This window comes from Piliocolobus tephrosceles, chromosome 9, assembly GCF_002776525.5.
Source record: "Piliocolobus tephrosceles isolate RC106 chromosome 9, ASM277652v3, whole genome shotgun sequence".
NCBI classification, from domain to species: Eukaryota; Metazoa; Chordata; class Mammalia; order Primates; family Cercopithecidae; genus Piliocolobus; species Piliocolobus tephrosceles.
Genome location: NC_045442.1, coordinates 7270777 through 7298409, shown reverse-complemented (window position 1 = coordinate 7298409; position 27633 = coordinate 7270777). Strand labels below are relative to the sequence as shown.

The 27633-nt window shown below is 43.7% G+C and overlaps 1 protein-coding gene across 5 annotated transcripts in view; it reads right to left on the bottom strand.

Annotated features, from left to right (window-relative positions):
• The window catches only part of C9H10orf90 (chromosome 9 C10orf90 homolog), a 248427-nt gene that overhangs the window by 89521 nt on the left and 131273 nt on the right, over positions 1-27633 (bottom strand). For 3 of the 5 annotated variants that reach the window (XM_023224356.1, XM_023224352.2, XM_023224355.2), the window contains exon 3: positions 1831-1922. In XM_023224356.1, the coding sequence (XP_023080124.1) occupies positions 1831-1922 (92 nt within the window). Of the gene's footprint in view, positions 1-1830; positions 1923-8024; positions 8766-9196; positions 9219-27633 lie in introns of those variants that run through there. The other 2 variants (XM_023224354.2, XM_023224353.2) reach the window with 2 other exon arrangements.

The following is a 27633-nucleotide window of genomic DNA, read 5'->3' as shown; positions in this document are numbered from 1 at the left end:
AGAAAAGGTGACTTCCTATCATTGCTACAGCTTGAATGCATTTTGGAAGGAAAAATGATCAATCTTGTGGGGGCCCTGGAGGAGAGGCGGAGACTTACGGCAGCCACAGTCGCAGGGCAGCAGGGCAGTCCCTGGCGTGTTTCATCATCTTATGGCAACCTTCTAGCGCACGCCCAGGGACGAGCTCTAAACATACCAAGTTAGGAGGAAAATTTGAGTCACCTACTGACCAAATTAGATGATCCAAATGATGCCAGAGCAGGTGGTCAGAAGGTATAATTTCCAGAGTTATTGAACTCAGTCACAGATAATGACCAAGCATGAGAGCGAAAGGGGAGAGAGAGAGAGAGAAAGAGAGAAAGAGAAGTCTGTGTGTGTGTGTGTGTGTGTGTGTGTGTGTGTGTGTGTGTGTGTGTTACAGGGATGCAGCCACATAGCCACAAACATGGACATCAACATTAGTGACTAAATGATTAATTTGTGACATTAATAGGAAAATGCTGAAATTTGCCAGCTCAATGTGAAAAACAGGTGACAAAGATCCTCAGTTGATATCTGTCTTAAAAAAGAGTAGCGGTGGAGCTCAGCGGGATTGCCCCCACGCCCTTCCCTGACTCGATCTCTCTCCTCCTAACTGGCATCTCCACCCAAGGACAGCTCTCAGTGATCCACTGCTCTTTCCACACATTTTCCTCCCCAAACCCAGGGCTCTGACTCCCGCTCTGAGGGAGCAAATTAATTACAGCCATGCATCTTTACATCTTGAGACAGTGAGCTTGGTGCTTTCACATAGAAAGGGCTTTAAATATTGATGAGTAAATCTCAGGACCCCAAATAACTTCCTTTCTCCATCTTGTGGGATTTCAGTCCCCAAGTCTCTGAAGGAAATGTTGACCTTTATTAAACACAGAGCTAAATCAAAGTAATACCTAACACAAGCATTTTGGGTAAAAAAAATATTTAACAGGTATCTTTGTTACTTTAATCTGTTATAAGAGAGTGATTCTTATAATTCCACTCTCTCTTAGAACTACAAAAACTGGCGGCAGAATCTCCATCTGTGACAGATAGCAGATGCCTTGTAAACTGTAACATCCTGGACAGTTTTTTAAGGTGAGAAAGTCCATACTGTAAATCTTGTTAACTTAAAAGAGACTTCCACCACGACAGTCCTTTAGACCAAGCTAAGAACAAAAGCTCCAGAGCCAGGCAGATTATACGAGCTGTGAGATTTGGGGCAAGTCACCTACTGAAGCTGTAGTTTTCTGGTTTTTAGGTATTAATATAAGAGCAGTACCTGTCTCGTGGGGCTATGGGAAGGATTAACTGAATCGGTCGATTAGTCACAGCCTGGTATATGATACATTGACAATATTAACCACTGTACACCAAGCTCTTTTGTTCCCTACAATCTGAAATATTTCGTTTTATAAATATGACCTCTGATTTTCTTCCCTGTTCAGACCACTGACACTTTTTGCAGTTCTAACAACCTATACCAGCTTGTTAGATTTCAGAATATCTCTTTTGCATCTTCAAAATGCTGTATGGCATCATTCTCCCTCTCTTTCTGTCTCTCTCTCCAGCAGATGAATTTTAGTTTAAAATTGAGAGCAATTGCCATATTCTAAGATGCTGCAAGCTTACAAATTGTTGCTGAAGATGATAAAAGAATAATTAAATCTATAGCATGGTTAGATTGTTTGCTGCATTAATTCAATTTTTGACTAAATAAAATAAAACGCAATCACATCACAAGTAGGCCAGTGATTATATTTTATAGATGGGTGCATTTTGCTGACTATTCTAGAAGTTAGAAATGTATGTTACCTTGGTGAAGTCAGATTTCGCCTCTGTGACATCAGACTGGAGATTTTTGAGGGCAATTTGATCGCTTGTACTGTGGTAGTTGTCCCGTAATCCTAGGCAAAAGGAGATAATATTGCTACGTTTTAGTAGATAAAAGGATAAAATGGAATATATAACTCTACTGTAAAATTTAATGTCACCTACTCACATATTCTATCAGCCAATAGTAAATCCAGGATAGTCTAACCATGACAAAACCTTGCACATTTCTCTTATTCCATCCCCTCTATTTAACCTCTCTGGGTTTGTTATTAGTTTATTCAGCTGCAAGATTTCTTCCATACGATCGTTTGTGTTCTTTAGACTCAGTCACAATTACACAATTTTAGCCCTATCATATTCACCAGCGTCCCAAGTTTATACTCAGCAGAAGAAAGACTCACATCTATAGATTTCCCAACATCACTACAGCTAAGAATGAGTGAAATACAAAACTGACCTTCATTCAGCCTCTTAATGGAACCATTATTGGAGGGGTCATGGATGACTCAGAAACTGATATGAACACTGTTTTAGACCCTCTGAGGATAATTTAGTGATCATATCATGAGACACTCTACGTAAAATCCCCCACATGTGTCTCTCTGTGAGTGTCTGCCACAAAGATAGCTAAGAATATGGTCAGGTCCAACTGGATGGAGCAGCAGACCGAGAACTGGAGAAGCGGGATTCTAGTCCTGGATCCCCCAACCACTGGCTTAATAACAGTGGACATATCTATGGATCTACTCTGCCTGAATTCCTCCAAACCTGCCCTGAGTGCCTGAATTCCACCAAACCTGCCCTGAGTGCCTCACGGAGTCCTGGGCAGAAGCTTTCTCTCAGATGCAAGCCAGCAGTACTGCAAAGTCTACCCAGGGCTTACACTGCCTTATGCTGCAGACCCTCAGCAGCCGCAGTCCCCCGAGTCTCTAAAAGTCACCTTTGTCAGGTCGCTAATGTAGAAATATGAACCCAACACACGGAGACGGTATGAGCGTGGAAGTGGGAAGCAAGCCCAGGAAGAGGCCCATTTTCTGCAGCCCAGGGTAAGCACTCTACCTCTGCACTGGAAATACCCTAGGGAAGGTGATTTTATAAGGGGCTGTAATAAATGGCTCCCCAACTGCTAGTGCAGGTGATGAGAAAGAAGAGATTTATGAAAGCAGCTCCCTAAACTAGAATCCTGCCTTTATCAACTCATCAAAAAGGTTTATGAACGTTTTAGATATACAGTCACACACCGCATAACAACCTTTCAGTCAATGAAGAACTGCATATATGACAGTGGTCCAATAAGATTACAATGGAGCTGACAAATTCTCATCACCTACTGACACTGTAGTCATCAGAACGTTGTAGTATAATTGTTTGTTTAAATAAAAGTAGTGTAGCCTAAGTGTGCAATGCTCGTAGTCTACAGTAGTAGACAATACTGTCCTAGGCCTCCCTATTCACTCACCACTCACTCACTCACTCACTCATCCAGACCAACTGCCAGTCCTGCAAGCTCCATTCATGGGAGTTGTCCTATACAGGTAGGCCATTTTCTACCTTTTAGCCTGTACTTTTACTGTATCCTGTTTATGTTCAGATATGTTTAGATATACAAATACTTACCACTGTGTTACAATTGCCTACAGTATTCAGCACAGTCACACATATACACGTTTCTAGCCTGGGAACAATAGGCCATACCATATGGCCTAGGTGCGTAAGAGGCTATACCATCCAGGTTTGTACAATCTACAAGGTTCGCACACAACAAAATCCCCCAACCGCATTTCTCGGAACATATCCCCATCCTGAAGCACCGCGTGGCTATAACTTAAAGAGTTTTATGAGGAAAATAATGTGCTCTAATATTGTGTGGCAGATTTGCAGAGGGGTCAGTCAGGACATGGCTTGAGGGAATTTCAAGGGCCACCATTGACCTGTCCAGAGCTGGGCTGTGTCTCATCTTGTCCTTGGGTGACAGTGAGCGTCATCAGCTCTAATTCAGATGCGGGGCTGTGCCTCCATCTATGACTGCTATTGAGTGACAGAGACAGTTATCCAAGATGATGCGCACAGATTACTTTTCGTGAAGCACAAATATAAGAGCTGAAAGGTCTTTTGGATTCCTGTGCAGAGCTGATGCATCATGATGAACTGACGATAAAGCTGACGAAGGCAGAAATCACCTGCTCTGGTCATGTGGCATTGCATGTGGTTAAGAACTTTGGAGTCAGCACAGGCTGAGGTTAGACAGGTCTGGGCCTGTAGGTTTAGCCCCAGGCCGACCTACACTGGATGGGCTGTATACCCTCTCTGAATTTCTTCTTTCATAAAATGCATGCAATAACACGTCCTGCAAAAATGCTGCCTTGCCATCAGTGCACTGAGGATACTGAATGGAAAGCATTTGGGCAGGGTGGGGTGTGGAGTTACTGTTTGATAAATGACACCAGTTATGACTGGCAATGAGCAGGAACAAGACAGCCCTCCCCAAGACCCAACTGGTCGCTATCACTGTGGCATCAGTGGTCAGGAAGTCACTGGAATCACACCACAGAGTCCCAGCACCTGAATCCCAGATCTGGTTACTCGTGTGGCTTTGAGCAAGTTACTCAGCATCCTTTGGTTCCTCACCATGAGATGAAGACAATAAGGGTATCTGCTTCAGAGGGTTACTGGAAGCAATTAAATGACATAACCACCCTTAGTGCAATGTTCAGAACATAACAACATCCAGTAAACACTAGCTTTGGGGAGATGCCTTGTCTCCCGCAGGGAGGCGGAGGAACTGCCATGATCAGATACACAAAGGCTGAGCACGAGCTGCCTGTGGCTGCTACGACAACTGACCACAAATTCAGGGCTTACACAACACAAATGTGGTATTCTCCAGTTCTCTCTAGAAGTCCAACCTGGCCTCACTGGGCTACAATCAAGGTGGTGGCAGGGCTGGGTTCTTTACTCAAAGCTCTGGGGGAGAATTCTCTTCCTTGCCTTTTTCAGCTTGTAGAGGCTACCTGCATTCCTTGGCTCACAGCCCTGCATCGCTCAAACTTCTGCCTCCAATATCACATCTCCTTATCGGACTCTGACCCTTCTTCCTCCCTCTTGTAAGGATCCTTGGATTAGATTGAGCCCACCTGGAAATTCCAGGCTACCCTCCCCATCTCCAGGTTATTAACTAAATCTCATTTCCCAAGTCCCCTTGGCCAAGGTAACATATTTATAAGTTTCAGGGATTAAGACATGAACATCTTTGTGGGAGGCGGGACATTATTCTGCCCACCACAGACTAGTTGGGGAGATGGAGGCAGATGTATTGGATGTAATGTAGGGCCTTTAAAATAATGAATATAAAGTCTATATAGCAACATGAGAAAGTGCTTACAATGCTATGTTTATCAAAAGAAGGAAAAAGCCTATGAACCACATGACTGTAACATTGAAAAAGTGTGTGTAGAAATCTGAAAAAATAGTAAAGTTGTAAATGCATCAAGAAATTGTCCTGGTTAAAGAAAAGGGCAGAGGGTGTGCAGGCCCTGAACACAGCAGCATACACTCCAAACAAGGCTTTGTCTCCAACTAAACTTCATTGATTCCCATACCCCTATCTGTGAAATTAGAATATGCAATCGAGACTACCTGAGTCCTGCCCTTTGCTGGGGAACTGCCCCATACCCCAGCTTTTGGGAGAATGACTGACAATGGCTCATAGCTTTACTCTGAGAATGACCCTCCACATTGAAGCACAGCCCAAGATGACTCTTAGGAATACAAAGGTTGGGGTCAGGCACAGATGGCTCACTCCTGTAATCCCGGCACTTTGGGAGGCTGAGGCAGGTGGATCATAAGGTCAAGAGATTGAGACCATCCTGGCCAACATGGTGAAATCCCATCTCTACTACAAAAATTACCTGGGCGTGATGGTGCACGCCAGTAGTCCCAGCAACTCGGGAGGCTGAGGCAGGAGAATTGCTTGAACCCAGAGGTGGAGGTTGCAGTGAGCTGAGATCACGCCATTGCACTCCAGCCTGGCAACAGAGTGACACTCTGTCTCAAAAAAAAAAAAAAAGAGTACAAAGGTCGGGACAACTCTGCCTTTTATGCTCCAGAGCAAAAACCAAAGGCCTGACTTCACCTGACATCCTTGTTTGGCTCTTCCCCCTTCCTTATCAGGTTTCCCTCACTCTTCGTGGTTCTTATCCTGATGAACAGCCCAACCCCACTGCCCTCAGGCTCTGCCCCTTGGAAACCTTACCCGAGACAGGGTCCTCCCTGTATTGCTGCTCAACAGCGAGGGCTCCCAAAATGTGGTCCCCAGACCAGCAGCATCCACACGATGGGGGCACTTGTTAGAAATTCACATTCTTGTGTCTCACCTACTGACCTGCAGACCTAGCAAATGAGGAGTTTTGAGGAGGTTCAGCCCTATGCTTTAGCAAGCATTCTAGGACATTTGGCACAGCTCACATCCGGAAGTGCTTGTTGATCTAAGACAACTTCGGACATCTTTTACAGATGGTGAGTCTGAAGCCCCAGAAGAGAATCATAGTGCTTTGATTCGAAAACCACTCCATGACTTTTAGAAAAATCACACCTAGTCTGTGGGCATGGGAATCTCAATGAGGCTTTTCATCAATGGTTTCACTTCAAATAAAACCGCCATAGGAAAAAAAAAAAAATCATGAGAGCCAGCATGCTTTTATCTTGAAAGTAATTAAAAACCAGCCCAATTAGCCCCCCAAAGTTATTGCTGGTTTATGACTCACTTGTGTTTGCTACCCAGGACACGGGCGCTCTGTACTCAGGGAATGTGTGTGTTCACTAGTAGGTGCCAAGAGCTCTTCTCTCCTAAGATGATTGAAAGGATTGCATCTGCTGTTATCTCCATCAGCCTGAACCACACATCCAAAACCATTCCCCACACATCCAAACCTTCCCAGAGGCTACAACATACCACGAGGCCCTGAGTCAAACACTTCGAGAATCCCGGTTTCCCGCCTGGAGGGTGGTGTGTGTTTCAGCAACGGAATTCAACTGAGCAGGAATGTAGGCAGTGCTCAGGGCGTGTGGGGCACTGAGCTGAGAGATAAAGGTATGCTCTCTTTTTCCAGCAACTCTAAGAGAAAGTCACGGCTTTGCTATCCCTGGCCTTAATAAGCCACAGACAGAGCCCTTCCAGCAGAGGGAACCAGGAAAAGTTGGTGGGAGGGAGGAGACACTTGACATGGCCTTGTCAGATGGGGTTGGGTTTAGACACAGGTGAATGGAGTGGAGAGGGATGGTGACACATCCCAAGCCACATCAAAGGGAAAGGCAGGAATGGCTTAAGATAAAGTATAAAAGCAGGAAAATCTAGCTTATTTGGAGAATAGCAAGTAGAATATTGGGTGAAGCATAGAATATGGTTAAAAATTATGTCCAATTCCAATCTGTTGCCCAATACTGCTTGGCTTGTCTACAAAAGTAGCAGACAAGCACCATCACATATTGCCTCATGAATTGATCCACCCAAGAAATGTGCAAATGGCAAATGCCCAGAGGCCTTCAGTCTGTTTAATAATTACACTTACTCTCCTACCTACATCATTAGCGTCAGAGGCCTTCTCTTATTTCTAGTCTTATGGAAGTCAAGGTTTATTCGAATTTTCACCATCCTTTTAACAATACTCCTTGTTAATATTTTAAAACAGATGTTTCTCTGAGAGAATCACTTTTCAGCTTTAAATTCAGCTAATTATCTCGGTGTGATTTGATGCTATTGACTATCCAGTTTCTCTGGGAAGTCTTCCTGTCTTCGACTTCTCGTCTCCTGTCTTTTTCCTCTTGGCTACTGCATCTTACTCTCTTTTGGGGGGTTCTCTCCTTGACATTTCTCTGTCCTGCCTTTGTGCCCTCTTCCCAAACCTGAGGGACCAATCCAGCCAAGGAGAGGCCAGATCCCCTCCGTGAGCACCGCCTCAGAGCCAGCTGCCTCCAAGTCGCCTCAAACAGCTTTTGCAAAAGGAAACCAACCAGGCCCCTTCATAGCTCTCCGTCCCTTCTTCCTCCTGTGTCATCGCCTTGGCCAGTGGCCGAGCAAAAACCAAAGGCCTGACTTCATCTGAGGCAACATCCTCCTCACCCTCCCGCTGCCCTCACTGGAAACAGAGGAGCCTACTCCGCACCCTCCTCCTCACCTCCAACATCCAACTGAAAGCCAAGGCCAAGGCCGGTTGCTCCTGAGAGAAAGGCTCTGCTCCATTGCATCAGTTTACCTCCCTGCCCTGCTGGTGTCAGCAAGGTCACAATCAAGCTGGTGACCCCACCAGCCTTACCTCCCAGCCAGTCCTGCCAAACCTTCTTGACATTGCCAGTGTGTGACTGTGAAGGCCACATGGTCCTTCGAAAACTCAAATGCAAGGGATGCGTTTCTCCCCAAGAAAAGGCACAAAATCGAAGCACACGTGTAGGGGGACCCTGGGAGTTCAAGGAGCCCAGGTTAGAAATCCTTAAACCCAGCCTGCTTCCCACAGGTGGCTGGCTTGATGACGGTGAGTGCTGCCTTCACCTTTTCCCCCACTGGGCTAACTCCTAACTCCTCACCTGTGACACGGCTCAAGATTGCTTCTCTTAGAAGGACGTCCCGATCCACCGCTACCCCACATGGCTGGGGTAGTGGCGGGACTGGGGCATTAGTTCCCAGGACTTCCGTGAAAAGTGACCGCAAAGGGAACAACTGGATACAACAGGGATTTACTGCCACCTAGTTCTGGAGGCCAGAAATCCAGGTGTCAGGACCGTGTTCCCTCTGAAGGCCCTCGGGGTGGACCCTTCCTTGCCCTTCCCAGTGTCCCGTGGTTGCTGGCATCCCCTGTGTCCCTTGGCTTGGGACAGCCCCTCTCTAATCTCTGCCTCCACCTGTACATGGCCATCGTCCCTGGATGTGCCTCCAAAACTTTATAAAGACACCAGTCATTGGATGTAAGGCCCACCCTACTCCAGCGTGACCTCATCTTAACTCCATGACATCTGCCAAGGTCCTTATCCAAATGGCCCTTATCCCAATAAGGTCACATTCACAGGTATCGGGGTTAGACCTGGAACATATCCTTTTCAGGACACTATTCAGCCAGCCCACACCAGCACCCCCGACAGGCGCTACTGTGCATCCTTTTCATGCTGTTGTGTAATGATCTGTTCCTGAGTGTCTCCCCAAGTTAGCCCAGGTCTTTAGAGATACCTGGTTCATCTCCTTTCTCCTGGGGCCTCACACAGTACTGGGCCCAGCAGACACTCAGTGTGGACAGAATGAACAGATTACTTTATATTTTAACAAAGGTTATATCTGTGGGAAAAAATTAGAACATACCTTCTCCAGACAGTTTGAGCATATTCTACTGAGGTTTCAAAGCCATTTTACTCAGTTTCAAAGGTCTTTTAATGACAAGGATGCATTTGGCTAGATGAAAGAAAAAAATGGCCACAGTTTACCTCTGTAACTAGGCTCCGAATGAGTCAGGCTTCCACCTTCCAGCCTCGGCCAAAGAACCTCAAAGCTCTATGTGTGATGAAGTCATCGGAATGTTTACAGGGCAACCATGGGAGGGGGCATACAAGCCCACCTTGTGACATTTCTTGTTAGCAGCAATCATCTCTTTGATGTTTACATCTGAGACTTCTTTGATGAGTAAAACAAGTTTGCATGAGAGTTATTTAAAAGTTTTCTTAGTATTAAAATATATCCAGATAACATCACACTGGTGATTAGTCTACTTGCTACCAATTCTTTTTTACAAACAGTTTATATAGAAAATTGAGCAATATAAAAATTCACCATGCAAGCTCTTATAAGAATGATTGGTTTTCAATCTAGCGAAATATCTTTGACACTAAATTATAATGAGCATTGTTTAATAATTTATACCCAACCAAATTTGAGGTAGCTTATAGTCAATAATGCAGTTTAAAAACAGTAAAACAAACTGAATTTTTAAAAAAGCAAATAATGAGATGGAGAAGTCACTGAATCAAACTCAAAAACCTGGGCTAAAGATGGCACTGGCAGCTGGGTGCAGTGGCTCATGCCTATATTCTCAGCATTTTGTGGAGGCCAAGGTGGGCAGATCACCTAAGGCCAGAAGTTCGAGACCAGCCTGACCAACATGGAGAAACCCCATTTCGACTAAAAGTACAAAATTAGCCAGGCATGGTGGCACATGCCTGTAATCCCAGCTACTTGGGAGGCTGAGATAGGAGAATCGTTTGAACCCGGGAGGCGGAGGTTGCGGTGAGCCGAGATCGCGCCATTGCACTCCAGCCTGGGCAACAAGAGCAAAACTCCATTTCAGAAACAAACAAACAAAAAGAGAGACGGCACTGGCACAGACGAATCCCAATGACAGGGTGAGTTCTCCACTGCTGAAGTAAAGGGGAAATGTGAGAAATTACGTAACTTACTGCCTTTCAAATGAAATACACCATTTTATAAGGTGAGCAGTTTTATTTCCTGGGATGAAGCCTGGGTCATTATATAAATGCACAGTGGCTTTGTAAGCCGTTTCACAAACACAAGACAAATGGAAATTTCACTGGACAATCTCAAGCCCCTTGCATCTGGTCAGGGTCTCCGTCACATCATAATGGCTAAAACACATTGCACGTTTATTGTGAGCCACACACCTGCTAAACGCTGGACAGTTGCTATCTCCTTTCATGGAAGAAATGACCTTGTAGGGAGGGCACTATGACTACTTATTTTACAGGTGAGGAAGTTGAGCCCCATTTATGTCTCTTACAAGGTGTCACCCCTCCCATAAGACTAAAGCTGCGAGTTTGCAATATGAATAATCACTGTACATGATTAGGAGAAGGCAAAAGTAGAGCTGCTTGAGTTTTGACGCCTGGTCCAGGTTGACACTTGGTGCCACCACGTTTTAATGCTGTCTAACCTTGGATGAGCCACGTAACCTCCTTGCCTCTGTTTGTTCCTCTGTAAGAGAGAGGCTGGCATAGGCTTTGTTGGGCTGGGAATTATTAAATGAGGCAAATAAAGGTTTTCATGGGCTCAGCACAGTGCTGTCACAGAACAGGCCCTCAAAAAACAATGTGTTATTAGCCACAGTTTTACACATAACTTTCATCTCTCTCAGAAAATTATGGGTTATAATGAAGACATTGTAAAAGCCTATTCTACTGAATTTTGTAGTCACTTGGGCTCTAGCTGAATCTGAGACCCCTGGAGTGTGGAGCATGGTCCTCTGGCCCTTGGCAGCTAGGGTGTGGTGTTCCAGCTTTGCTTTCCCTGTAGCTGGAGTGTGGGTATCTCCTGGGGACAGAGCAGGAGCACCAGCCTCAAGGATGATGACGACAACCGAATACAATAATGCATGTGAAAGCACCGCACTCGTAGGTACCGCGTCAATGTGATCATGCCACTATCTCAGAGCCACACACATTTGCGGACAAAATAGCACTTTTGAGGGCCTGAGTTGGGTGTTGAGATAGCAATGATGCAGAGAACACAGGAATCCCTGCCTTGGAAGAACTCACAGTCTAATGAGGAGATGACACACATAAAGAGATATTTTTCCATGCAATGTGGATCTGACCATTTTCTTTTCTCTCAGGAGTTGTCTCGTGTTTTGAAACCCCTGGTAAAATACACATAAAATGTACCATGTTCATTATTTCTAAGTGTGCAGTGGTATTAAGTACTTTGTTAACATGCAAGAGTTACCATCATCCATCTCCAGAACTCTTTAACCTGCAAAATGGAAACCCTCTCCCCACTAAACAGTAACTCCACCTTCCCACCTTCCCCCAGCCCTTAACAACCACGGTTCTACTGTCTATTCCTACAAATTTGCCTACTCTAGGAACCTTATACAAATGGAATCATACAGTATTTGCCTTTGTGTGGCTTATTTCACTTAGCATGTCTTCAAGGTTCACCCGTGTTGCAGCATGTGTCAGAATTTCCTTCCTTTTTAAGGATAAATGATATGCTATTGAATGTGTATTCTACAATGTCCATATCCCTACATCCATCAGTGGACACTAGTCGCTGCTTAGCTATTGCAAATAATGCTGCAATGAACATGGTTGTACAAACGTGTATCCGAGTCCCTGATTTCAACTCCTTCTTAAGAATTGTATTTTGCCTTTCATTTTATAGTTCTTGATCTTATTATATATTTTCTTAGCACAAACTAGTTCTTGTTTTGAGCGGTAGGTGGGGGTGGCAAGGAGATAGATCTATGGATAGATAAATTTGGTAGTAATCTTAAAACCATCTTTAAAAACATTCCTTCCTCCCTTCATGACCACATGTGCAAAGGGAACAGGATATAAGAATGGGGGTCTTGTTTTCAGACTTTGATGGACATAAGCAGTTAGACACAGGTGGTCTCTGTTGTGTAACTCAAACACCTTCAACGTGGACATCAATGTGACACGAAGAGGAGGCAATCTCCTCTCGGAAAGATTCCAGAGCTGGGAGGCAGCCCAGGTCAGGAAGAACTGAGACCTGGGTAGCAGGGACAGGAATTCTGCTGGGAAGACCAGGAAATGCAGAGCCTCACCTCAGCAGAGAGTCAGGGATTAGGCAGCAAGAAGGTGCACTGGGAGAAGTTGAAAGATGACAAGTTAGTCCCCATTTGGGGAGCCTTAGTAGGACACAGCATGATATGCTGAGAAGAGTCCAGACAGCAAGGACACTCGGCTCCAGATCCCACCTGGCCACTCAGCCATGTCAGCCCCTCCTCTGGACTCAGCTTCCTCATCTGCAAGGCAAGGAGTGCACGGACCTGTATGACCCCTAGGGTGCCGTCTAGCTCTGCCATGAGGGCTTATCCTACAAGAGCTGGGGGCCAATAAGGGACAGTACATGTGAGAGTGAGGCAGTCTCCATTAGCTTGCTTCTCCCATTAAGTGGAAAATGCCATCATTTTCTTCACTATGTACTCCCTCCTTTGTCAAGCTCACTGAACAAGAATCGTTATTACATAGTATTGAAAGTCACAGCGTGGTTTGATTTCAGAGGAGACCGTTTCTGCCCTTGCAGGTGGGTGGCAGAAAATTGGGATGCTTCTGTGGACAACAGTGGCCACAAAGAGACGCCACCCCCAGCCGCCACCCCAACCACCACCTCAGCTTCGCTCTAAGAGAGATCCATGCTACAACAGGGTCTCAATTACCAGACTCATTAGCCAGGCGACTTTCTGTAGGATGAGCAAGGATGAATTATTTGCTTTTAGTTCAGGACTGGTGAACAAGCAACCCACCAGGAAGAAAAATGGGACGTCTTTGAAACTTCCTGCAAAAGAGGACCTGGAGGCGCCTTCAGCCCACTGCAAAGCCACACACTTCGGTGAGACCAAAAAACTTGTCAGCTCAGGTTCTTTCGTTAACAGAGATTCATTATGTAAACAAGACACAGAAATATTTTCCTAAGATGTCAGGATGGGTTTCCTCTCCTTCCCCAGCAGCAACGTGACTCTTGTTTGTGGGACTGTGGGGCTTCTTGTTTCTCATCTGTTCAGCTGAATTGGCCAGAGCAGAATGTCTGGAGCCTGGAGCTGGAGCCTGCAGAAATGATTACAGGCTCCGCTGTGAGCTGGACAAATGAGGTTGGGGCAGCATCTGAAAGCCCAAGTCATAAATCTCTCATTATAAGAGCCATTAGCCACACACCGCACACCAGGGGTCTGGAAAGCCACTGTCACTGGACCCAGTCCGAGAGCCCAGCGTCAAAGGTAAAACCCAGGCTCAAGATGCTCACACCACTGCCATTATCCTGTGTCCCCACTTAGAAAACCAAAGTGGCCTCTCTACAGAACTCTCCAATGGCTTATCAGCAACGCCAGACAATTAGAACAAGGTTGTTCTTCTCCCTGGTGTGAGTTTTGTTTCGAGTTCTTTGGCTCTTTGTTTTTGCTGTTGTTGTTTAATGGAGCGAGGAGCCCTGCACTCCCTGTGTTATTCCCTGCTGTATAGCAGACCTTCAATTCAGGCAAGAGCAGGGAAACTGTCCTCTTAAATGGGTAGGCACCTAAGAATCCAAAGCTGCCTAAATAGCTTGTCCACGCCTGCCACAACCAAAAATAAATAAATAAATAAATAAATAAATAAATAAATAAATAAATAAATAAATAAGAAGAAGCAGAGGCAAAGAGGGGCAGGGCTCTCCAGAGAGGCCCCAGCTAGGAAGTCGCAGAGTCAGGCTCCCTCAGTCAAGTCTAAGAGAGGCCCCAGGTCTCTGACTTTTAGTCCCATTCTCTCCTAACCACAGCCCTTCCTGCTGGGCTGAGATGATCTCTCCTCTCTCTGCAATTGACTTTTCTTTTTTTTTTGAGACGGAGTCTTGCTCTGTCACCCAGGCAGGAATGGCACAATCTCGGCTCACTGCAAGCTCTGCCTCCCAAGTTCACGCCATTCTCCTGCCTCAGCCTCCCAAGTAGCTGGGACTACAGGCACCCACCACCACACTCGGCTAATTTTTTGTATTTTTAGTAGAGACGGGGTTTCACCGTGTCAACCAGGATGGTCTCGATCTCCTGACCTCGTGATCTGCCCGCCTCAGCCTCCCAAAGTGCTGGGATTACAGGTATGAGTCACCGCGCTCAGCACACTAAGTTTTTTAATAACAGCTTTATTGAGATATAATTTACATACCATACAGTTTACCCTTTTAAAGTGCACAATTCAGTGGTTTTTGTATATTCACCAAGTTGTGCAACCATCACCAAATTCCAGAACATTTTCATCATCCCCAAAAGAAGTCCCATACCTGTTAGTAGCACTCCTCATGATCCCTTCACCCCAGCACCTGGCAACCACTCATCTACTGTCTCTCTCTGGATTTATTCATTCTGGACATATCCTATAAATTGAATCATATAATATGTGGCTTTTTATTTCTGGCTTCTTCTGCTTATCTTAATGCTTTCAAGGTTCATCTGTGCTATAACACATATCAAGACATCCTTGCTTCTTAAGGCTGAATAATATTCCAGGGCATAGGTAGACCACATATGTTGCATCTCTTCAACAGCTGATGGACATTTGAATTGTTCCCACTTTGGGGTCATAATACAACTACTGCGAAAATTCATGCACAAGTTTTTGAGTGGATATATGTGTTCTATTCTCATATATACCTAGGAGTGGAATTGCTGGGTCATATGATCACACCACGTTTAAATTTGAGGAACTGCCAAACTGTTTCCCAAAGTGTACCATTTTACATTCCCACTAGCGATGTATGTATGAGGGTTTCATTTTCCCCCAGCCTTCCTCACCGTTGTTATTGTCTGTCTTTTGGATTATAGCCAATCTAGTGGGTGTGAAGTGGTATCTCACTGTGGTTTTGATTTCCATTTCCCTAATGGCTAATGATACAGAGCATCTTTTCACATGCTTATTGGCCATTTACATTTCTTCTTTGGAAAAATGTCTATCCAGATACTTTGCTCATTTTATAACTGGGTTGTTTGTCTTTTCTTAGGATTTCTGGGGAAAAGATCCTTAGTGACGCCTCCCTACCCCTGCCAGTGAGTGAAAGAAGCAGTGGTGATTCTCAGACTCCGTAAGGCAGCACCTCGTATCTATGTACCTTTAATGTCAGAGACATTTCTGTAATTTCTGACATGGGGGCTAAGAGAATGTTCTTTGGAGTCCCACAGACATGGGTTTGAATTTAGCTTGGTCACTTACAAAATCTGTGACTCAGAAGTCACTTGACTTCTCTAGGCCTCAGCTTCCCCATCTGCAAAACAGGGATTGTGATGTCTATTTCATCAGATTATTATGAGAGCTAAGAAAGAAGACACATAGAAAGCCTTTAGCACACTGCCTGGCATATAGGAAGCACATAATACAATTTAGTTTTTATTTATCCAGCAAATATTTATATAGCATTGACCACGGGCCAGGCGTTGGTCTAGGCATCAAATTCACAGCAATGAGCAAAACAGCCAGAAAAGTCTCTGCCCTCATGGAGCTCATGTGTAGTTAACTTTCTTTAAAAAGCTAACGATGCTAGTTACTATTATAATTTAACATTTTTACTCTTGATTGCAAAATAAGTACCAGCTCATCAGAAACCAGAAACTAGGAAGACAAGATAAAGGAAGTTTCACTAATGAACTTGAACTTTACAGAGAGACAAAGCATTAGCTTCAGTAATTACAGCTCTCCTGCCAGGCCCCAGTGTGGCCTTTCTTTCCTTTCTGCTTGTAGAGAGAGATGGGGAAGGAGAGGTGCCTGAGAAGCCATAGACTGCGGGTCCACCAGGTCTCAGGAATGGGAAAAAAAAGGAGCAAACACCAGATTTAGCATTTCCAGATATCTAGACAAAGAGAGAGATCATACTTACCAATAAATACACTTACTAATCTTGGGGAGTTTTGCAAGCATAAAAATAATTTTTTAAGTGTAAAAGAAATAAATGAGAAGGGTGTGTGGCAAGAAGGAGAAAGGAATGAACCTCTTGATGCTTGAAAAACAGGCCCAACAGGGCTGGGTGGGGCTGAACATGAGACTGATTAACAGGAAAACTGCCAGCCTAGGCTAAAGAACGCTTCTGAAGCGTGGTGGTGAAACTCATTTGAGTCAATGAGGTCCTGAGATCATGAGAAACTCTGTTCTATTTAGAGGTCAGCAATTCTGCAGTGGCAACGCTCGGCCGAACCGTGCTCAAGGCCAGCTCCATCACAGCCCAGCAGTGGGAGCCAAGCGAGTCACTTACCTCCTCTTGGTTTCCTCATCTGCAAAATGGGCTCAACAACCCTGATCTCATCCGGACCTGAGGCTGGACTCTCAGGTCCTTCTTAGAGAACATTCCCACAGCCTGCAATGCTGATTCTCAGCTCACTGCAGGGTTCTCTGTGCGCCAGACAACAGCAGCCTCTTTCTGTGTGTAAAGGGGAGAGGGTACGTCAAATCTAAGTAGACAGCAGTATCGATAAGACTGCCATTTGGAGAAAGGTAGATCTATAAAGGTAGATGTAGCCAGGGATCTGCCGTATCAGATATCAAAACGTATTATGAAGGCGAGAAGAAAGGTAGGTCATTGCTACAGAAATAAACAAAAATGGGCTAGTGGAAAAGAATAAGGAACCCAAAAAGAGACGCTTACATATATGGATGTGAAAAATAATGAGGTGAGACTATCCGTCAGTGGATATACACAATAAACACAACATTTTACAAACTACAATAAATAATGCTGGGACAATTAGCTACCATTATTTTAAAAACCAAAATTAGGCATCTTTTCCTTACCATACCTACAAATCAACTCCAGATAATCTAAAAACTTAAATATAAAAGGTAAAACTTTAAAACATTCTTTAAAGATAAAATAGTTAATATTTTCATGATCCTGAATAGGAAAGGATATCTTTAGAATATTCCCAAAGCCAAACACTAATAAATAAAAGTTTGATAATTTCAATTATTTTTAATGTAATAATTGCTGATCGTCAAAAGATTCCATAAAGACAGGAGGTGAGCCACAATTTAGAAGAAGATATTTGTAACCCATATAACAGACAAAGGGTTATTATGGTGATTTAAAACTAATTTAAAAACTCCCGTAAATTAATTTGAGAAAGACCAGCAACCCAATGGAAAAATAGACAAAGACAAAATAGGCATTTCTCAGCAGAATCATATTTTCCCCAAGCAACTGAAGAGATATTCCACCTCATTAGTAAAGAGAGAAAGGCAAAATAAAATGACAATAAGAGACTATTTCGCATCTACCCAGATTGGCAAAAATTCAGTGATATCAAATACTGGTGAGGACGTCAGACAACCGAGGCTCCCACGTATGGTCAGTGAGCACAACTAATATGATCACTATGAAGAGCAACCTCATCAACAGAAAGATGCAAATATCTAACACCTAGCAATTCTGCTCTTATTCACAATATTTCATCAAAATCTAACACTTCATTGATTATAAGATGTGCCATTTAAAAATGTATCATCAAGGAATAAAAAGCTGCTAATTATACCCTAAGATGTCATTAATTTTAATACATATTCTGGTCTCAGACATATTAAAATGTAAAAAAAAAATGCATCTTAAACTAAATGAAATACAGTATGTACATTTTAAAACCTCCTGTACATGTGCACTGGGATGTATAAGACTATTTATTGCATCAATTTTTAATGTCAAAAAAAGCTCCTGAAAACAACAAAAAATGTTCTTTGACAAGAGAATTTATAAACAGTGAGATATTCAACTCTCTAGCAGTGAAAATGAATAAACTATAGGTGTGCACATTAACACGGATGAGAAAAAGCAAACCAAAATAAGAGTGGAAACAGAAAATAATCAATAAAACAGAAATGATAGAAAAACTTAATAAAGTTAAAAGGCAGTTCTTAAATAAAACACAAATCAGTCTAGAAAAAAATTTAAAACACACAGAAATTTCTATTGTCGGGAATAAGAGAGACATTACTGCAGAGACTATAGACATGAAAAGGATAATAAGAGAATATTATGAATAACTTTCATGTGAATAAATTCAACTTAGAAAAAAATAAACAAATTGCTTGAAAAAAATACCTTACCAAAATGATACAATATGAAACAGAAAGTATTAAGACCCCTATATCTATTAAAGAATTGACCCATTATCAAAAATCTTCCCATAAAGAACATGCCAAGTCCAGGCAGCTTCACTGGAGACAAGAAAATGAAAGGGACAGAATGAGATAGAATAAGAAGAAAGAAACCAAACCTAGCCAAGGCAGCCTGTAGGCACATGTGGGAAAAATGAATTCTATCAAACATTTCAGGAAGAAGACATTCCAACCCTATAAAACATAAGAAAATAAAGGAGGCTAGCAAAAGCCTAACTGCAAAACCTGATAAAGAGATTACCAAAAAACAAAACAAAAAAAGCAAAAGAGAGAGAGGGAGAAAGGAAGAATGAAAATTACTGATCGGACCAGGCACAGTGGCTCATGCTTGTAATCCCAGCACTTTGGGAGGCCGAGGCAGGTGGATCACTTGAGACCAGGAGTTCAAGACCAGCCTGGCCAACATGGTGAAACCCCGTCTCTACTAAAAATACAAAAATTAGCTGGGCATGGTGGCGGGCGCCTGTAATCCCAGCTACTGGGGAGGCTGAGGTAAGAGAATTTCTTGAACCCAGGAGGAGGGATCCAAGCTGAGATCACATCACTGCACTCCAGCCTGGGCAAAAGAGCAAGATTGCATCTCAAAATAATAATAATAATAATAAATAAATAAAAAGAAAAAAGAAAATTACAGATCAAATATATCTCATGAACATAGACCAACAGCTCTCAGCTGGAGCTGATTTTGCTGCCCAGGGTACATTTGGCTATGTCTGGAGACATTTTTGGTTGTTACCCTTGGTGGGAGAGTGCAGCTGGCATTGGTGGGTAGACGTTAAAGCAATCAGGGGGTGCTGCAAAACCCCAGGGGATGCATGGGACAGTCCCATGACAAAGGATTGCCAGGCCCAAAGTGTCAACAGCTCTGAGGATGAGAAACCCTGACATAGACACAAAAAGCCTTAACAAAAGATCAGAAATAAAATCCAACAATGTATAAACAAGATGTATTTATCCTGACCAAGTAGAGTTTATCCCAGGAATGGTGCTGGAACAACTGGATATTCCACTGAAAAATAATATACCTCAACTCTTACCTCAAATGATTCACAAAAATTAACTTGAAAAAATCACAGACCTAGCTCTAACATTAAAACTGTAAGGATTTTAGAAGAAAGTAGAGCAGGATATCTTTGTAAACTAGGAGGAGGCAAAGTTTTCTTGCACCCAGAAAGTAACAACTATAAAAGAAAAAGAAGGTAAATTAGACTGCATTAGAGTTTAAAACTTCTACTCATAAGGAGAAACTGTTAAGAAAATAAAAAGGAAAGCCACAGACTGGGGTAAAATATTTGCAAACCATATTTCTGACAAAGGACAGATATCCAGAATATATAATGAACCCCTACAATTTAATAATAAGTAGACAACCAACCCAATATAAAATGGAATTACCAAATATTTAACTACCCTCACTGGGTTGGAAATCATACACGTTTGGCTAGTTTCTGGGTAGCTGTGTATAACGGATAAACTCAGGCAGTTTGCCCCCCACATCCAGGGCAGTAAACTCCCCGGTCATATACAACTTAGCTCTAGAGTTAGGATGGACTTCCGCCTTTTACAGATATGCCTCCAGCCTGCCAGGGCTAAGTCTGGTTTTCTTCCATCTCATTACATTTCAGCCTGCCGTGTCCCTAACTTGACCTATGGCTCTATCTGTGGATGGTGGGTAACTTTATGATGATCCTCTTGGGTGTTCTCAAATGTTCAGAGTGTAAACTGTCTCCTCCTTGTAAATGTGACCCTCTAAGAGGCCACAGAGGCTGGGGTCTGAGGCCCTGATTCCAGTGGCTGGCATCACAAGTGCATCTTTCTCCCATTCCCTACTCTGTTTCTTGGCCCCAGAAACCTCAGAGAAGACAGCTCCCTCATGGTCTCTGAGCTTCGGCCAGTGGGTTTTACGGAGCTTGATCAAAGTGGCATCACTCTCATACGAACCCCCGATAAGTAAGATTTGGACTCATATAAAGAGCGAGCACAAAACAAGTGTTTTCAAAAATCTAAAATAAAATAAAAGCTTGCTTCTGCATTAGGAAGCCTCACATCAACCCAGTGGGACTTTCAATAGTATACGTGTGGGCTTCTCTCTTGGCTTCAGAGATAATACGCTTGTGCTGAAATCTCTTCCCAGCCATATCATACATATTTTAGCCTTGAAAACTTAAGATCAAGGTGATAACATTCCTACGTTCCTTGAATACAGAAGTGAGTCCAGTCCGTTTAAACTCAAGGAAATCTGTCTTATTCAAAAACCAGCTCAAATTGTTTCAGAACTTTTTGTCCCTAGACAAAACAAACCAGTCCTGTTTTCAGGGCACATTGTATTGTAGCAATTGGGTGATTGGGTGGTCATTCCCCTGGATGGGCTGTAGCCCTCTTGGCAACGGGAGCCCCCACCTTCGAGTCCTCATTGCCTAATTCTGGACATGGGGAAATAACAAGGATATGTGAGCTCAGACGGTAAAAGGACCCGAGGCCAGGTTTGATTTCAGTCAAGTTAACCCCTCAGAGCCTGTGTCCTGTCTGTGAAATGGGAATACATGTCACACTCACTTTAGGGAATTGTTTAATGCACGAAAAGCTCTTAGCACAAGTGTCTGGCACATTGCAGAAGCTAAGAAGTGGCAGCTGCCAATAGGTATGAGAGCTAATTAAATGTTTGCTGAACTGGGCTGAATTACAAATGCTGGATCTTCAGGAGTGGACCCAATCCAGAGTGTTCAGGTGGCACCTTGCCATTGAGACCAGGAACCCTGTGTGAGATGGGGCCACATTAGAACAAAGCCTCCAAAACTGCTGTACACATAGAGAAGAGGGAGGAAGAGATGAGAGGATCCATTATGAGAGGGAAGAATCTGCTCTTCCCTGTCCTCCTGTCCTCCCTTGGAACTGCCAGCCCTGCATGTACCCTCAGGCTGAGGATTTCATCTTGCCCTGATGTGATCAGCTTCCCTTGAGAACCCTCTGCATTACACAGCCAGGGTGCAGGACCCACCTCCAACAGCGAGGATGCAGAGCTTACCTGCTTGTGCCAAACTCAGGTTCCTTGGCTGCTCGTACTCTGTGCTTCCAATGTGGGCCTCAGAACTCCTATGCTCTGTGTCCAAACGACTTCTCCGGCTTTGCCACTGAAGAATTTCTGGTCATCTCTTCCCTGCCATTTCAGTTTCTCTGATGTCAATGCCTGCCATTTTTCACGGTGCCTCTGCTCTTAGCATTGTAAGTGGACATCTTTCTCTCCAATTCTCTTAGTCCTTAGGATCTGCCTGAAAGATTTTTTTCCCAAAAGAGGCTTCTGCAGTGTTTGGGTGACCTGGTCTCTCCTTTCATGGGAGTATCATTGGTGTCACTGAGCAAGATCCAAGAAGCACATCCACCACTTCCACGATGTCTACAGAAAAAGCTCTGCCATATCCTTCTTCCACTTCCAAAGGAAGAGAAGATGATATCACCACTGGGTCTGTGCCACCTTCATTTCTCTACACAGTATGTCAGAATTCTGGAAATGGACTCTGGGTTTGCCTGTTTCTTCTGCTTTCCCTACAGCCTCAGCAAATTGAAGAAATGGGGAACAAGTGGTGGCTTTGGAATCTCTCGCTTCCGCAGAGTGGGAAGATGGCGCTGCCTTTCAATGGACCTGCGAGCTCTGCACCTGCATTTGTTTCTGGTGGTGGCCTCCACGGAGGTCACACTCACTCCATTAGCGACCTCCTCCTGGCAGCAGTGGGCCACTTCCCGCCTTCAGGAGCTGAGACCAAGGTGGTTTGCTCAGAGCATCTGAGACCATCGTGAAAGAGCCACATATTATCACCCCAGGACATTTTAAAACAGATCCTTGAATATATTGTGAGATTGTGAGAGAAGTATTCACAATGTAAATTCCTGGTAGTACGGATTCTAATACATATATATACACAGATACATACACACACACACACACACACATATATATACGTGTGTGTGTGTATATATATATATATATACACACACACACGTATGTGTGTGTGTACGTTTAGAGAGAAAGAGAGATTCACACAAAATTGTAATTTTTTTCATTTTTAAAAAATTTGTCTTAGATCTCCCCAGTGGAAATAAATGTGGAGAAAAATGGTCATTTCTTCCACAGGTGACAGCAAAGCACTCTCCTCCGCCTTAGCCAGCTGGGCTTTTCCTTTCTGAACACCCTCATTAGAGAGCACAGCATGGATAACAATGAGCCGTAAAACCCCCTGTGAAGCAGAGCTGCCCTTGCACTTCCAGATCAGGCCATGCTAGGAGTGAACACTGGAATCCCCGCTCAGGGTATCTCTTCTCCAGGAACCGTCTGACATCAGTGCAGAGAGTCCATCATTACCGGGCAGGTGGAGCAGAATATAGATGTGCACCGAAGTTTTATTCCACTGGTGTGGAAGAAAGGCTCAACCCTCGTAAAGGGCCATCAAAAGGGACATGGCTAAGACAGCGCACGCCCACCATCTGCAAGACGTGGGTCTCCCAGGGGTCCTCTGTGGCTACGGTGCACTGCACGGGAACAGTGGGCCTCCTCAGACTGGGACAATCAGCTCTGCCGTTGGATGCAAGGTGACCCCCCGTGGATATGGGCTTTCGATATTACTTTGAACTTGGGGAAGAGCCCATTAGGATGGTGGCAGTGGGTCACAGAGGAGGGTAAGGAGGCATCTCCCTGTCATAGTAAAACACAGATGACTCTTCCCACACTGCCGCCTCAGCAATTAGCTGGGGCGTGGCACTGTCCACGATTTCAGGAAACGGCAAGACTACTTTCCTTTCTTGACTGCCTACTATCTGTGTAAGGACCTCAGATGGATCATCCCAGGCCTCACAATTGCCTACTTCCTTGGTGGAAAGATCTCCATTTTAAAGAAAGAGAAGCACAGAGTCAGAGCAGCTAAGCAACCAGCTGAGAGACAGGGAATTCGACCCAGACTGCCTGACTCCAGACCCAAGCTGTCCCACCAAGCTACACTGGTATCAAGGAAAGGGAAGACTTTAGCTTTGGTGCTCTCCATACCAAGACTGTCCTCCATGAACCAGTGAGGAAAGCTGCATTTGTGTTTCTAAAGACAAAATTGTTCTTGAATTCATTTGGGGCCCTCCCGAGTCTGATAAAAATGTCTCCCATTCAAAGGCAGCCCTGAAAATCTCACAGAGGGAGACCTGGCCAGGCAAGGAGGCTCAGGGCTGCTTGAACATGTGGACTTTGTGCTTCCCCTAAAACATGAAGCTTCCGAGTGCTGGATTGGGTAAGTCAACCACCACCCTGCCAACTCTGCGGAACCTGCAGTAGGAACACCTGAGACTAAACAAACATGGGAAAGTAAAAATAAAGAGGACCGTGAGTGGGTTTGGTGCTTATCTTCTTTTCCAACAAAAGATAACAGGTAATTGCTTTTTTATCACTAGCACTTGAAATTTGAAAGTAAAAAAGGAGCCAGGCTTGATATCACACATAAACTTTGCAGTCCACAGATCCTTAACTTCCCCTTCTCCTGCTAAGGCCCAGCAGTCAAATCACCCTGATGCCCTTACACGATTGAATATGAAAAATGCCCAGAAGCAACAAAGGAAATGGCTACCATGTCATTTCCAACAGGAGGGTTTATGTGACTGATGACACATATAAATTCCCTTTCCTCCTGCAAAAAGAAGCTTTAAATTATCCTCAGTTCTCTAAATGTAGCCTTTACCTAAAAAGAGATGTTTGAACAGGTGGAATGAGACAGTTTATGGCCTTCCTAGAAAATGAGAAAGCTATTGCCTAGCAACCTAGCCCCCCAAAACTCCTGCTGGTTACCTGAATCTTCTGAAAATGGAACATCTTTAATAGACAGCTACTGCCTGCAGCTACCAAAGTAAAGAGCCGCCCGGGGAGGCCTCTCTCTCCCGCTCGGGTCTTTGACCAGTGCAAAAGCCTCGGGTCTGAGCTACGAAGGTTGTTTTCCTCCAAGATTAGGATCCTTGGATTTCTCACCACTTTTTTAAGTTCTCTTATACCTCAGCTTGACAGAAATATACTCTTTCCTGTCTAAAGAGTTCTCTGGATCCCAAGAAATTCTACAGCCCAGAAGAGATATTGCTGTTTCATCTGCAGGTAATTCCCAGGTTTCAACTTACTACTGGAAATTTTTAATTGATAATATTTATTGAATGCTGTTACGGGTTGAATTGTGTCCCCTCAAAATTCCTCTGTTGAAATCCTAACCCCCAGTACCTCAGAATGTGATCTTATTTGAAAGACGATTGTTACAGGGATAATCAAGTTAAAATGAGGTCGTTAGAGTGGGCCCTAACCCAATCTGACTATTGTACAGAAAAGGGAACATTTAGAAACAGACATACACTGGAAGAAAGCCACGTAAAAACAAAGGCAGGGATTGGGGTGATTGTATTAGTTCTCACACTGCTCATAAAGGCATACCCAAGACTGGGTAATCTACAAAGGAAAGAGGTTTAATGGACTCACAGTTCCACATGGCTGGGGAGGCCTCACAGTCATGGTGGAAGGCAAAAAAGGAGAAAGGCACATCCACATGGTGGCAGGCAAGAGAGTGTGTTCAGGGGAACTCCCTTTTACAAAACCATCAGATCTCATGAGACTTACTAACTATCATGAGAACAGCATGAGAAAGACCCGCCTCATGATTCAATTACCTCCCATTACATGTAGGGATTATAGGAGCTACAATTCAAGATGAGATTTGGGTGGGGACACAGCCAAACCAGATCAGTGATGCTTTTACCAGTCACCAAGGATTGTCAGCAAACCACAAGAAACTAGGAGAGAGACATGGAACACATTCTTCTGCATGGCCCTCAGAAGGGATGAACATCTTGATCTCAGACTCCTATCCTCCAGAACTGTGCACCAATAAATGCCTGTTGGTTAAGCCACCAAGTGCATGGTACTTTGCTATGGCAGTCCTATGAAACTAACACAAAGGTTTACCACTTGCCATGCATTGTTAATAGGTGTATCCTTTCCCATTCTCCTATAACTCCTCCAGCAAATCCATGTTTGATAACCATATTCAACACAGAGGGAATATGTGGCTCAGAGGAGTAAGTAACTTGTGCGACATCCTGCAGCTCCAACGTGAAGGAGCTAGAATTCAAACCCAAGTTGGATGCCTTGGAATCCCATGCTTAACCCTATGCCATTCTACCTCTGCTTATTCTAAGTATAGCTCCCATCACCTGATCCTGAGGGGTTTCCTCCAAAAGTAGCTAAAAGCACAGCTAATTGCTAACCAGGCCAGGGAAACCCCAATGCCAAGGCACGATGAAATATTTAATATGTTGAAGTGAGGCATGCCAGCTGAGCTGGAGCCAGGAACTGGTCCTTGGCTGATGGGCAAGAGATTTCTGCTGCAGAAAGCTGGGCTTGGAACAAAATTAGCTTTGAAGTTGATTAAACACCCCCAGCTGCAGGGCCATGGGGAGAAAGAGCCTGGAGGCAGCCCCTGCAGTCTCCACAGTCCCAGCTCAGAGCAAGACAGCAGACGGGGACCTTTCCACCCCAGTGGCAGATCAGGGCACTTCAGAAGGAATTTTTCACTTTTGGAATGCGCAGGAATCCATTTGAATTAGCGCATTTAGTAGGAAAAGCAAATCGGCTGTGAGTGGAATCCATGCTAGGGTTCTGTTCCACAGCAGAGAGAGGCTAAAATTATTACAGACAGGTGAAGGTGAATTTATACTGCAAACAAGGTCACTGTGTTTATAAAGCTAAACACATGGGGGGAGGATGTGTGTGAAAGGATTCTTGATTGTTAATGGGAGTCTCTGCGGTAGTGTTTCACCGCAGGAGTGAAGCTTTCATATCAAAGAAGCTACTGCCACATACCATGCTAGTTAAAATGAGGCCATATGAATAAATGCATTTTAGTGATTCTTCTATTCACACAGACCTTCAGCCAAACTACTATAGCAACAAATTCATTCCATAAATATGATATAAATGAGATGATCAAGTTCTAAAACCTGGGGGAAAAAACTTTAATAAAGCAAAAGAAATATAATACCTATTTTGTGATTTCTATAAAATGGGCAAACTTCTAAGACTTATATATTTGGAAAAGTTTGTAAATTAACTTTTTCCGGCAAATAGTTATTAAATACGTTGCATGACTTGTGATTTTTTTAATTTCATGTAAACAATGAAATTTTTTGTAATGAACCATGAAATGCTAAATAATAAAACTTCAGATGCTAGGAACAGGTAAGCATTCCCAGGCTCACTGGGGGTGCTGCTAACACAGAAAGATTGCAAAGAAAGAGGCATGAAGCTGGAATGGAAGATCACTATTTCAGGCGATGCAATTATCTACCTGTAAATCCAAGGGTTTAAATTGAAAAGCAATTACAACTACTAGGAGTGTTGAATAGTTTAGCCAGAGTCAAAGCAGCCTCCAAGAATAAATAACTTCCATAAAGAGCAGCAATAATCAATTAGAAAATATCAGGAGAAAAAATTAACAATGGCAACAAAATTATAAGACCTGCAGGAAGACATCTAACATGAAATATGCAAGACCTATATCAAAAGTATCATAAAATTATACTGGAGGAAATAAAAGGAGAACTTAATGAATGGGAAGGCTTAACATGTTTCTAGATGAAAAAGTAAAAACTGTAAAGTCATACCTGCCCAAGTTAATTTATAAAATTCCATATTTAATCAAAAACTTGATAATTTGATTTATAAATTGAAGTGGAAGAGATAATTCATAAGAATAACCAAAGGCTGGGTGCAGTGGCTCGTGCCTGTAATCCCAGCACTTTGGGAGGCCAAGACAGGAGGATCACTTGAGCCCAGGAGTTTGAGACCAGCCTGGGCAACATAGTGAGATCCCATTTCTACAAAAAGTTAAAAAGTCAGTCAAGCATGGTGCCACATGTCTACAGTCCCAGCTACTCGGGAAGCTAAGGTGGAAGAATCACTTGAGGCTGGGAGGCTGAGATCATGACACTGCACTCCAACCTGGGAGACAGGGTGACAGAGTAAGACCTTGTCTAAAAAAGAAGAAGAAGAGGAGGAGGAGGAGGAGGAGGAGGAGGAGGAGGAGAAGAAGAAGAAGAAGAAGAAGAAGAAGAAGAAGAAGAAGAAGAAGAAGAAGAAGAAGA